The sequence below is a fragment of the Arachis hypogaea genome, chromosome 10 (genome assembly GCF_003086295.3).
Source record: "Arachis hypogaea cultivar Tifrunner chromosome 10, arahy.Tifrunner.gnm2.J5K5, whole genome shotgun sequence".
Taxonomy (NCBI): Eukaryota; Viridiplantae; Streptophyta; class Magnoliopsida; order Fabales; family Fabaceae; genus Arachis; species Arachis hypogaea.
In genome coordinates this window covers 113,766,574-113,780,386 of record NC_092045.1, presented here as the reverse complement: position 1 = coordinate 113,780,386, position 13,813 = coordinate 113,766,574, and the positions used below count along the sequence as shown (strand labels likewise).

General features: G+C 36.0%; 1 protein-coding gene and 1 long non-coding RNA gene across 2 annotated transcripts; both read right to left on the bottom strand.

Annotated features, from left to right (window-relative positions):
* Window positions 1-11,355, bottom strand: LOC140175909 (uncharacterized). The gene is made up of 4 exons (XR_011866954.1): window positions 11,185-11,355; window positions 11,044-11,100; window positions 10,900-10,959; window positions 1-348 (listed from the first exon to the last, which is right to left on the bottom strand). It is a non-coding gene; the product is annotated as an uncharacterized lncRNA (long non-coding RNA).
* Window positions 11,356-11,878: 523 nt separating this feature from the next.
* On the bottom strand, window positions 11,879-13,576 carry LOC140175778 (serine/threonine-protein phosphatase 7 long form homolog). The gene is made up of 5 exons (XM_072204335.1): window positions 13,508-13,576; window positions 12,400-13,142; window positions 12,228-12,315; window positions 11,997-12,143; window positions 11,879-11,884 (listed from the first exon to the last, which is right to left on the bottom strand). Exons 1-5 carry the CDS (start codon window positions 13,574-13,576, stop codon window positions 11,879-11,881), a joined length of 1,053 nt encoding a protein of 350 aa, XP_072060436.1.
* Between the last annotated feature and the right edge of the window lie 237 nt (window positions 13,577-13,813).

Genomic DNA, 13,813 nt, shown 5'->3' with positions numbered 1-13,813 from the left:
AGCATGGATGTGGTCTGGAGAAAGGCTTGCTAAATCCAAACAGTTGCCCCAACCAAAATTTACGTTATGTTGTATGGAAAGAAAGATCAGGTTTTCTCTACTTTCTGTGTCTCCTGATGAGCTCATTCAGCTTCATACTGGAAGAGATCAAAGAATTATTCATTTCCTAAAAAATATAAGGACATTTAATTTAATGTTTTGTTTTACATCAATGGCCAAAAAAATTGACCGTAGGGTGAACAATGGGACTGCTCCTCCAATTTTTAAGCTTAGGGGTCAAAACTACCATAGCATTGGTAGCTTACTTCCTTCTGATAGTTTGCGACCAACATTTGCCCAGCTATATATCTGTGACACAGAAAATGAGATTGATAATTGAATAGGCACACTTCGGTAATTTTCATGCAACCAGTCAAATTTTTCAGTTATTTCTTATTTGTGAGAGAAAATAACATAAATTTTTTTTTTGTAGTTCCAATAAAGCTATAAATGAGCGGGATAGAAAAATTGTGACAATATTAAGAAACATGCTAGATAAATATAATAGTTTGGCAAAGAGTTTTCACTATGCAAGAGATAGGTACCAATAGGAAAATTACACAAACATAAAACTTAAGTTGATTAGTAAAAGGGCTACAGATGGCAGGACATACAACTTGCCATCTGCATCTGAAGTGGCTGCATTGATTGTTGGTGATGTCGAACAATTTAGCAAAGATAGAGATATTATTATATAAAGTCAATCTAGAAAGCTCCAACGGATTGATGTTTTTCATCCATCTTATTTAGCCTTGCAATATCCATTATTGTTTTTTTATAAGGAGGATAGATTTCATTTGCGTATTGCAACATCAGATTCTATATCCGCTAGGCCTACAAAGAAAAACAAAACAATCACTTTACGACAATTCTTTGCTTTTTTACTACAAAAAAGGATGGGTGAATCTCCATTAATTCCGATATCAAAGAGATTATTCCAACAGTTTATGGTAGATGCCTACACAATGGTGGAATCAGAGAAGTAAAAATTCTTTAGGTGTAAACAACCATAGTTAAGGGTTGATAAATACAAATGTCTATATGAAAGTCTTATAAACGGGGATGTAGATGCTGCAAGGCTTGGCAAAAGAATCATTCTTTCCAGTATTTTTACCGGTGGACCTAGGTATATGATGAATAATTATAAAGATGCATTTGTAATTTGCAGATATGCAGGATATCCTAACTATTTTATCACCATGACTTGTAACCCTGAATGGGATGAGATAAAAAGAGAAGCGACTTCCATTGGATTGAAGGCAGAAGACCGTCTTGATATATTATGTCGAGTTTTCAAGATCAAGCTTGATGGTTTGATTGATGACCTAAAAGAGGAAAAAATCTTTGGCAAAATTTTGGGATGTAAGTCTGTGTTTATGCAACGCTTTATTAAAATCTTATGTTGTAATGCTTTGCTCATTTATTTTTTTCAATTTTCAGACGTTTGCACTGTAGAGTTTCAAAAAAGAGGGCTTCTGCATGCACATATCCTTTTATTCATGAGTAACGAGTTCAAGCTACAAACACCAGATGACATAGACAAACATATAACAGTTGGGATTCCTGATGAAAATGAAAGGCCAAATCTACATGGAGCTATTCAAAATTACATGGTACATGGTCCATGTGGTCTGTACAACAAGAATTCACCTTGCATGAAGAATGGATCCTGTTCAAAGTTCTATCCTAAAGAGTTTAGACAGCGAACACTCATTAATGAGACCGAATTTCCCAAATATAGGCGTACTGATAACGGTCGAACAGTGAAGAAAAGGGAATGTGTACTAGACAATAAGTTCATTGTTTCGTATAATCCAGAATTGTTGCTCAAGTTCGAGTGCCACATAAATGTAGAATACACATGCCGAACAAGTTCTATTAAGTATCTGTTTAAGTATGTACACAAGGATAATGACCGCGTAACAGCTACTCTATACAATACTGGTGATCCGTCAAAAGCCACACAAGTTGTTGACGAAATTAGGAATTACTACGATTGTAGGTACATTTCAGCATGTGAGGTAGTCTGGCGTCTATTTGGATATGAAATCCAAGAGAAAAAACCGTTTGTGATTAGACTTTCATTTCATTTGGAGGATGAGCAACCTGTGGTTTATGGTAAAACTTCTAATGTGAATGATATCGTCGAAAGAGCAATATCTCATAAGTCCATGTTTTTGGGATGGATGGCGACGAACATGTCATATCCATATGCTCGAAGTCTGATTTATGCTGAGTTTGCAACCAAGTTTGTTTGGAAGGACGATTCTTCAAAGTGGTTTCCTCGAAAGAAAGGCTTCGCAATTGGAAGGTTGACTCATGTACCCGCAGGTAATGACGAGTTTATATTCAATTTTGATCTTACTTATTTAATGATTTAAATTTAAAATCTTAACAGCCTGTACCCCACGTCCATTTTATTCAATTTATCTACAATAGAAAATAATGTTCAAATAACTTTCAACAGTTATAATTTGTAAATTATACAATTTTTTATTTTTCTATATTTTTTAGGAAAATTATTCTTATGCGGATGTGTAGCTACATAATAATTAAAATAGCGTAGCTTAATCCATTTAACAACTTAAAAGTGGGATTTTAACCAAGTTTTTTGCAGCAAATACCGAAGAATATTACCAACGACTTCTCTTGAATACTCAAAGAGGATGTATGAGTTTTCGAGATATAAGAACAGTAGGAGGAACAATTTATGCTACGTATAGAGATACATGCTTCGCCCTTGGACTCTTGCAAGATGACAAAGAATTCATTGATGCAATTAAGGAAGCAAGCTCATGGGCCTCAGGATCATATGTTAGGAGGTTATTTGTCATTCTATTAACATCCAACAATATCTCAAGACCAGAACATGTTTGGGATAGATGTTGGCATGAACTCTCAGATGATATTTTGTATCGACAGAGAGTCGTGATGAACATGAGGGGTGAGTTTTTATTAATTACAATGATAAAAGTTCTTCCTTATTGATCATTTTTAGTTTGATTGAATTTTTAAAGTATCGTATAATATGCAGAGTTAACAATGTCAGATGATGAGATTAAGCAGTTGTGCTTAATGGAAATAGACAAGATTTTACATTCATATGGTAAAACCTTGAAAGACTATCCTCCTATGCCTTTAGCAACTGAAGTTGATAGTTCTTTGTTAACCGAAAGGGTTATTAGGGAAGAGCTAAACTTTAACAGGGATGATTTAAAGAAAAATTCCTCAGACATGTTAGCCATCGCAACACCTGAGTAGAGATATGCATTCGATAAAATTGTTACAGCTGTGTATTATGATGAATGGGGGGTTTTTTCTTTGTGTATTGTGATGGGGGTACTGAAAAAATATTTCTCTGGAACCTTATGTCTACTGAGATTCACTCAAGGGGTGATATAGTGTTAAATGTTGCTTTGAGTGATATTGCATCTTTACTTCTTCCCAATGGAAGAACGGCACACTCAAGGTTCAAAATACCACTGAATATAACTGAGGATTCTGTATGTAACATCAAACCTGGTTCCCCTCAAGCAATGTTACTGTTGAAAGCCAAACTTATAATTTGGGATGAGGCTCCAATGGTTAGTAGGTACTACTAGGAAGCGCTTGATAAATGCTTGGGTGATATCATGAGGTGTTCTCCAACATATAGCAAAGATTTGCCCTTTGGAGAAAAAGTGGTTGTATTAGGTGGAGACTTTAGACAAATTCTTCTTGTCATTCTACGAGGATCGAGACAAGATATCGTTCATTCAACCGTGAATTTGTCTTCCCTTTGGAAGTTTTGTCAGGTGCTCAAACTAACAAAAAATATGAGACTCTCTATAAGGACGACTGCTTCAGATCAAGATGAGACAGAGCAATTTGGTGAGTGGTTATTGAAAGTTGGTGATGGTCTAATAGGTGACAATATGGGTGGTGAATCTGAGATATGTCTTCCAGGAGATATTGTTATTCCTTCTTTGGACCAGACATTTGATGAGTTGGTTCATTTTTCTTATCAAATATTTTGGAAAACATGTCCTCAAAGGATTTTTTCAAAGCAAGAACTATACTGGCTCCCATACTAGACATCGTTGAAGAGGTCAACAACCATCTGATGGCTATCATTCCTGGAGGAAAAAAATTATATCTTAGTTCGGATTCCATTTGTATGGATGAAGGAAATACGGAGAGTCAACTAGATCTCTATGGTCTTGAATTACTAAATAGCATAAATTGCTCTAGTTTGCCTCCACATAAATTAATACTCAAGGTTAGTGTTCCGGTGATGTTACTGAGGAATATTGACCAATCCAGTGGTCTTTGTAATGGTACAAGGCTACAAGTTAGGAAGCTTGAAAATTATGTCATAGAATGTGAAGTCTTAATGGGTAACAATGTTTGTCATATTGCTTTGATTCCAAGAATGAATATAGTACCAACAAATGAAACCGTCCCAGTTAGATTCCAACGAAGACAGTTTCCCATAATAGTATCATTTGCCATGATAATTAATAAGTCTTAGGGATAAACTTTAACTCATGTTGGATTGTAGTTGCCCATACCAGTTTTTACACATGGCCAACTATATGTGACACTTTCAAGAGTTAAGAGTAAGAGATGTTTAATAGTTTTACTTATGAATCACGTAGGAATGTCTGCAAATTCAATCATCAATGTTGTTTATAGAGAAGTCTTTGAAAAAATAGTATTCTAATGTAAACATTTTAATTTTATTTTAAATTCTATATCAGTGTATAATTATTTTACCTTAAAAAATATAAAATAATTATTACTCACTTTTTTAAGTTAAACTTTGATTTTGATAATAATTTTATAAATTTCTTAAAATAATAATTATTTTATACTTTTGTTTTAAATATCAAAGCATATAACTTTTTTTATTTTTATAAATTTTTCCGTGATCAGCACGGCTTCATATACTAGTTATTATAATTTAGATTTTTTATTTTAATATATATGGTCAATTTTAATGATTACTTTGGAGCTTACCTCAAAACTAAAATTACAAAATTACACAAACATATATACATACACTAATTTATAAAAAGAACTAAATTTAGTAATCCATAATTGAGTTATAAGAAAGTGAATCTGATTTAATGATGTACATTAATTTGTCTCATCTAATTTCGACAAAAATAATATATTTTAACGATTATATATATAAAATTTTAATTAATAAAAAAATCTTTAAAAAAATATTTTAAACATTTTTATCGAAATGCCCCTAATCTTTTATCATAAATTTTATAATTAAAATTAAAAAATATTTTAAATATTTTATATCATTAAAAAATATTAAAAATTATTAAAAAATATATTTTATTTAATATTAATAAAATATTAAAATATTATTATAATTTATCTAAAAAATATGATAATATATATATATATATATATATATATATATATATATATATATATATATATATATATATATATATATATATATATATTGTGTCCATATTTATGTTATTACCTGTATTTCATATATGTACTAAAAATTGTTAACATATATGATAACAAAAATTATACAATTAATATTTTTAATATATAATTATATACTCAAATTATTCTTCTACAAATTATAAATAAGACACTTAAAATTCTAATAATTTTTTATTATTTTAAAAGTCGTTTAAAATTATTTTCGTAAGATATTTTGTTTTATCTAATAGTTATAATGAAATATTAATATACCTATTACACAAATAAATTTTATTAAAACATATTATTTTAAAACAAATTAATCTTTTCTTACAAAAGATTAATATGACATGTGAATACATTAAAACTAGGGCAATTTACCTAAATAAATAAATTTGGTGAAATCTTTACTCAAATACACAAAATAGATTTCATTTACGTTTTTGTGCAATTTTCACTTCATGTAAACTGTGGTAAGCTACCACGGTTTCTGATTATAACGTAAACCGTGGCAAGCTACTACGGATTATGCTTTTTTTTTTGTGTGTGTAAACCGTGGCAAGCTCCCACGGTTTACAAAGAGAGAAATATAACCATAAACCGTGGCAAGCTCCCACGGTTTATGAAGAATGCGAATTTTAATCCTAAACCATTTATGTTAAAGTGTTTTATTGCATCAATGTGGTATCATTTAGACTGCGCATGATAATTGTGACAGAATACATGTATATAATAGAAGCTCAAACCGCTTAAACTATCAAATACATAGCAGATAATAGGGGTAGCAAAGTGGGCCGCCCCGCCCCAACCCGCATCATAAACGGGGCGGATCGGCCCGCCCCGCCAACTAAAATGGGTTCAAAATGCTAGCCTGCCCCACTTTATGGCGGATTGGCGGGTTGGCGGGTTAGCCCGCTTGACTCTTTTTTTTTTTTTGAAAAATAAAATTCATTAAAATTAACCAAAAATAATAATTAAAAAATCAAATACAAATAAAAAATAGTCAAATTATAATATAATTTTTTTACTATTTTTAAAAATTTTTTAACTTCAATAAAATTGTTCAAAATAATATTTGTCAATAGAATCATTTTTATTTTAAAAAATAAGTGACATAATTTGAACATACATACAAAATTATAAAATAAAATAAATAAAGATAATAACTAAAAGAAGAATAAAAACAAAAAATGAAAAAAAGTGTTTAAAAATTCTATAATCATTAATTTTATAATAGTAATCACTCTTTTATTTAATAAAAAAAAGAAAAATAAAAATCTTCGGCCCGGTGGCCTGCCCCGCCAAAATCCGCCAATTTGGCGGTGCGGGTTTGGCGGGTTTTTTTAACTTGGCGGGCTCCAAATCCTAGCCCGACCCGCCTTTTTAGTGGGTTTAGCGGATCGGCCCGACGGGCTCGACCCGTTTTGCCACCCCTAGCAGATAACATATTAGACAATTCTCAAACCTTTTTAACTATCAAATACATGGCAGATAATAAATTACAGAAGTCTGAAATACATAAGGCTAAATAGCATGCGAAGAACATAAACTAATATAGGGACCGGACATGACAATATGACATAACTAATCAGAATCCTCAATGGTGTCGTTGTCATCATCGTCGAACTGACCGAGCAGGTGACCTCCGGTGCCACACAATGGAGGACGCCTCACCCTCCTAGGTCTCTACTCTGCCGCTGGTCCTGATGGCTGTGCGGGAACGCCGCTAAATGCTGAGGCTGGGGTCCCTCCTAATGGGATCCATGGGTCAGTCGGAGATGCTGCAGGCTCGTTGAGGTCAACGGCCAACTGAGGAAGAACATCGTAAGTCTATGGCTGCGGATCAGCAAAGTGGGGCTGGTCGTCAGGCATCTGTGGCCTATAATGGGTCCCATAATCATCCATGAGCATGTCTGCTATATCCCTATGAAACTCTGACTCAGTAACAGAATCATCGATGTCCATCTCAACAGCCGCGGTGGTATACCCAGCAAACGCATCTGGGGTGACATTCCCAAAGAGCTGAGAGCTACTACCCACATCGTAGGTCGGCTGATCCATAGCTGAGGCTGAACCAACTACATCCTCACCAACACCATGCTGAGTGCCCTGATCATCAACGGAAGGTGCTCTACCTCGAGCCCCTCCACGGCCGTCCCGCCCTGCCTGTCGTCTGCCTCTACGTCGAGGAACACGAAAATCCGCCGCATCTCCATGATCAGCTCTAGGGATGTCCTCCTCTAAATGGTCAGTCAGCTCTCGCCACTCTCCATCTGTGGTACGGGTGCCTATACGCCGACGCCGGTCGGCTCGCCTGTTATCTGGTCTGTCGTAAACGTGTACTCTAGGAGGTGCTTGCGACGACCCACTGTGACGAGCCTCCTCAGTCAACACAATCGGCCTAGGATCCTGAAATGCAACATCTGGGGATAGGAATCTGTGCGCCACACGGCACCACCACTCCAGTTAGTCTGATGATGGACCGGGATCAAGGACTCGATCGACCTAGATGACTGAATGAAGCCGGTTCTCCCAATGCTGATGCCACTCCCGATAATAGGTGGGGAACCACCTGTCCCCACCCCTGCCATCCTTTGCATGTAGTCAATCTATGTTCAGAGCTGGCTCAGGGAGATGCTGAAGACCGCCAAACTGCGGTATAACCCGGTTGACCTGATACCACTTGTAACGACCCAATTTAACGACCCAATTTTCAATATGTCTAGATCATACAGGAAACTGAGCGCTACCAATTTGTCTTCCTAATTATTATCTATTATTTATTATATGAGCCTGATTCGTTGTTAAAAGCGTAGTTAATTTGCGAGGTATATTTTTTTTTGAAACGTTTGAATTAATAGACGGAATCACTCATAATCAATTCACAAGTAATAACAGATAAAACAGTTATAGACAACCACACATAAATACATCACGAGTAGCTAGCAACATTCATTTATCCAGCCTTTGTTAGAGTATAGACCTTTAGTTAGAACACCCCTAGATATAGCTAGATAATAACTATATACATATACATACATATAACATCCCAGGTCCTGACCTGTTTAAGAGGTCTCTAAGCTGGCACCCAGGCTAGCCTAAACTCTATACTCACCTAGTCCCTCTAAACTACTAAAGCGAGGGAAAGTACGTTCTAAGTCTTCAAAATTCAAGTCAGGTGGAACGTCATCAGAAGATAGAACATCATCTGCTACTCCTCTGCACGATCAGACTTTTCCACAGGACGTCTCTCTGGTACCTCATGAAGTAGCCACATAATAGGAATCTCGTACACAGGATTTAGGTTAAAGTGTACATACGAACGGGGTGCAGATGTTGGCTGGTCTCACAGTATATACTTATAATCAGAGAACGATATTCACCCTAGGCTCAGAAGACTATCTATAGCAGAATCTTCTTTGCAGAACCATCATCAACGAATTACGGTAAGGTATTCTTACATCCATCTGAAAGGGGAAGGGAGAGAGAAGGGGTAAGAACTGGGGAGTTCTTAGTAGGGTCGGGGTTATTAGTTACGTTCATTTATTTGGGGTCGATTAGCAGACGAATAACATAATATAGCGAAGCAATAAACAAAAGATAAAGACAGAAAGAGAAAGTAGAGACAATAGAAAGCAGAACACAAACAAAAGAATACAAGAAAATAAAACATAGAAATAGCATACAAGCAGACAGACACAAAGAAATAGATCACACACAGAAAAGAATGCAACAGAGAATGATGCATGTCTAGCCCTAGTGCAGGTAATGAGCTCATCTGTCGGTTACTAACCCACTCCCGACGTTATCCAGCAACCTCTGTCTGGATAAGGCTTTCCTATTGGCTATACCCCTGTGTACAGGAAATAACCCCTCTGCCACCACAGGGTCCACTGCACGCAGGAAATAACACATCTGCCACTGCAGGGATGTACGCCGACACACCTTCTGTATACAGGAAATAACCCCTCTGCCACTACAGAAATGGAACAGGTGGTCACGGTACTTCTGTAGCAGGAAATAACCCCTTTGCCTTACATAATCAAAATATAAATCTGTACCGCAGGAAAGCGTTCTCAGTGGTCACACCACCATCTATCTGACTGCCTTCACGCAGCAGATCATCACACAAATATCTCAGGAGTTGCCATAACGCAACAAATGAATAAACACATCTCTTGGGTTGCCTCAAGCAACAAATGACCTTTCAATAGGCCCTTTACTTGTTCTCTATTCTCTTTATCATATTACTCTTTTAACCTTATATCTCTTTACTCTGTTCTGGTTTCTCTTTTCTCTGTATCTCTTTACTTTTCTCTGATTACTCTTTTCTCTGTATCTGTATTACTCTTTTTCTCTTTATCTCTTTACTTTACTCTGATTACTCTGTTCTCTATGTTTCTCTACTCTACTCTGATTTCTCTGCTTAACGTATGTATTTAAAGCTTATGTAAATTTCGGTATGAATAGTTAGCCTGTCCCAAGTATAGGTTCATTAAGTCTATATTGAAACAGTTTAACTTTTCATATAATACCTAATCCTAGTCGGAACTCAAGGACTAACTATGTTGCCCTAGTTCGTTCGCTAGTCTCTGTCTGTTCTTCTGTTATTAAAACTTTACAGACTTTTCTTTGGTTTTTATCTTTCCTTTAACTTTTTATCTTTCTTTTATCTTTGCCTCACTAATATGTTCTTACCACTCCCTAAGTGTTTTATGAAGGTAATTATGAGATTCTGCACTTGAAGTTGTCTTTCTAAAACTTTTACAGAAACTGCCTTTTTCGCATTATTTTATTATTTTTATTAAAATATTATTTTTAATTAAATATTATTATTTAATATTTTATTATTATTTATTATTTTATTATTAAATTTTCGAAAATTACCTTGGCTTTACCTTTTAACCTTTAAAATTAACTTTTTACCCCGGTAACTTTTAATATTTCTACTTTAACCACCCTAACTTTCAAAAATTACCAAATAACCCCCCAAACACCAAATTAATTAATTCCTTGACCTTTTATGAATCAAAAAGGTGTTCTTCATTGTTCTTCACCACACTCAAAGTGTTCTTCGTGTTCTTCGTAAATTCTTCAAATTCTTTCTCTGTTTTTACCCGTTTTTCAGTCTTTTCAGCAACCGATTTTTACCATAATTCATAATAAATTAGCAGCCACTAAAACCCCATATTTTCTACATGATTTTAACACAAATTGAACCCCAATTTAGGGCCTAGGGTTTCGTTTTCCAGCAGCCCTCAAGAACAACATTCATAGCTTGAATATCACCAAATTTCATCAAAATTTCAACAAACTTTCACCAAGAATAACTCATATAAGCAATCAATTTCAAGTATAACCAAACCATATCCTAATCACACATCTCAAACACAATCAATCAAGATTAATTTTACCAAACCCTACCTGGTTTTGCTGCTCCTAATTCGGTTAAACTTTTAGGTGGTCCTTAAGCACTTTTTCCTCCTAAATCACATCAAGAACAACTTTAAATCCAAAAACTCTCAACTGACCAAATCTCACTCAGCATGTTAGGAAGAGATATCTCACCTTAGACTTGCTGGAAATTCATGTTTCTTGGCGCTCAAGTCAAGTTAAGCATGATTCCTAAGGAAAAACATCAAGAAAACACATGTTTACATGGTTTTCCTTGAAAACCGAATTGAAGAGGGAGGGAGACAGCCATCTCACCTTATTTCCAGCCTTGATAAGTCACATGGTTATGTAGAGGAAGAAGAGAGGATCATTTTGGTGAAATCGGAGTTTTGATTTGAGTTTTAGTTCAGCAGAAATCAAACTTTGAAGATTAAAGGGTCATGAAAGTTTCTCTCTTTTCTCTCTTCACATTTTCGGCCAAAGGGAGTAAATGACCAGCCTTGGAGTGTCTTGGGGGTGTAAGGAGAGTTGTGATTGGTTGGCTTGAAGGTGGATTAAAATAATATTAAAATATCTCTAGTGTACAACTACTAAAACTAGATGTATCGGAACATTTGTGAAAACATCTCTAAAAAATATTTTCTGAGCTACTAGCATAAATGACACTAGTAACATATTTATTATTAGAATAGAACATGTATAATGAGCCTTAGCATTGCTAAATTCATCAGAGAGTGTTGGTGCTAAGCTGCACCAGTAAACCGTAAATCCGGTTAAACCGATTTTCTGTTTTTAACAAAAACAGACCAGGTAACCTTATAATATCATTCAAGCATTTTTTAATACTAATATAATGATAATATTATACTATTATCTCTCTCCTCTCATGAATCGAGTCAGGTTCGTCAAACAGAGACTATTTACGAAAGTCAGAATCAAAACTGCCAACCGATACGGTTCAAAAACTAAGTTCTTCGCGATTGCATTATCGAGCTTGCCTTAGAGGAGGTTATAGCTTAAGGATGACATAATGACAATGAGGATCGATATACTTGTTGATATAGAAAAGTTGCTCCCTTTACTGATCTTCCGGAGAAATCCGTGCCTTTAGAAAAGATCTCGCGTACTCGAAAATCAGGGTTGTTACACCACTCAATCGCAGCAAAATATATCAGGCTAGTGATGGCCGTCCATAGCCTACGGTGCTCGTCGGCTAGTATCTCCGGGTGAATAACAGCACCAACCTCGGCAGAAGAATAAGGCTCCCACACAAACTGTATCGAAATAGTAACAATTTCGTCAGAGCACGACACTTAACATAAACCACTGAAACTAAAAGCAATAACTAAATGACTCACATCGTGGACACGCAATCGATCCAACGAAAGGCGTGCAGACACTAATCTCTGATCCCCTGAATCGTTCCTCGGCATAAACGTAGCCCACCTACAATTTTAATTGAAATCATGTCATAACTAGAAATAACACATGATGTTGAATAACTTGTGAAGCGAAAATAATAAACCGTACCTGGAGGCAAGTGGAAACCCGAATACATCAAACCCACTAGGCCTCAACGTGGGAAACCTCCAGAAAATCCAAGACTGTAGAAGCTGTAACGGCCCGGCCAAGTTAACAACGTTTTTGTTCGTCCCACGACAAAGACATCTATACAACCCGGCCAGTGCAGCCGAACCCCAGCTATATCTGCCCAAGTCGTCCAACGATGCCAAATAAGGCAACCAACGAAGGTGGACCCGGTTTGCATTTTTGTCTGCAAACAGCTGAGACGACAATAGCATCATAATATAAGCACGTGCGTATATACTCACGGTCTCATCAGTAGCATCTACTGGGAGAACCCGGAACCTCTCATGGAACCATGTGTAGCACACTGTCATCTGCTTGACTTTATTCTGTGGAGGTAACTCCCCAAACAACTCGCGAAACAATATCCATGCTGGTCTACCCTGCTCCATCAGATTCTCAAACTCAGTCAAGCATCCGCTGACGGGCTCACCATCGATCGGCAAACCCAGTTGATATGCCACATCTTGCAAAGTAATACTGCACTCACCAAAGGGCATATGGAAGGTGTGCGTCTCAGGACGCCACCGCTCAATAAATACGCTAAGGAGAGGCTCATCAACCCAGAACCACTGGCTGTTCAGCCTAGCCAAATGATACAAGCCCGCCGTCTCTAGGTAGGGTATAATCCGGTCGTGTAAGGGCATATTCTGTTGTCTCCTAACGCCGCTAATCACCCTAGCAGGCTGCAAAATGTGGGCAACAAAATCTCTCAACATACAACCATTACTAATAACATCAGATGTAATTTATAAAAAATTATTACAAGCCTCACATTGTTTTTCTTAATTCCCTAATTATAGCAATAACAGTGATTATAATAATAAGCGGTCCAATTCTAACAAAATCTAAGAGTAACAATAATAACTACCATTATCAGAAACGAGGACAACAATAATGATAATAACAATGACACTACTAAAACTATGCACTCACAATAACAACAAAAATTAAATGTAAAAAAATAATTTTACTAACAATAACCATAATAATATCAATATTTATATAAATAGTAATAATAAGAATATTAATAATAATAAAAATAACTAACCTCGGCGTCGATGTATCCAGCCACGTGAGCGACGCCATTTAATCGGTACAAGCGATCCTCATCCTCCATGCTCCACCAACTAAACCTCTTTCCAACCTTCTTTACTTTCCACAGATTCTCTCAAACCAACAACCCCCAAATTTTGCTTTGTGTCACAAATGATCCGTGAGAAGCTTCAGCGGATTATGTATTTATAGCCACTCACACGTAAACCGTGGTAAGCCATAGCGGTTTACGTGCAGCTCGCATTCTTCATAAACCGTGGGAGCTTGCCACGGTTTATGGTTATATTTCTCTCTTTGTAAA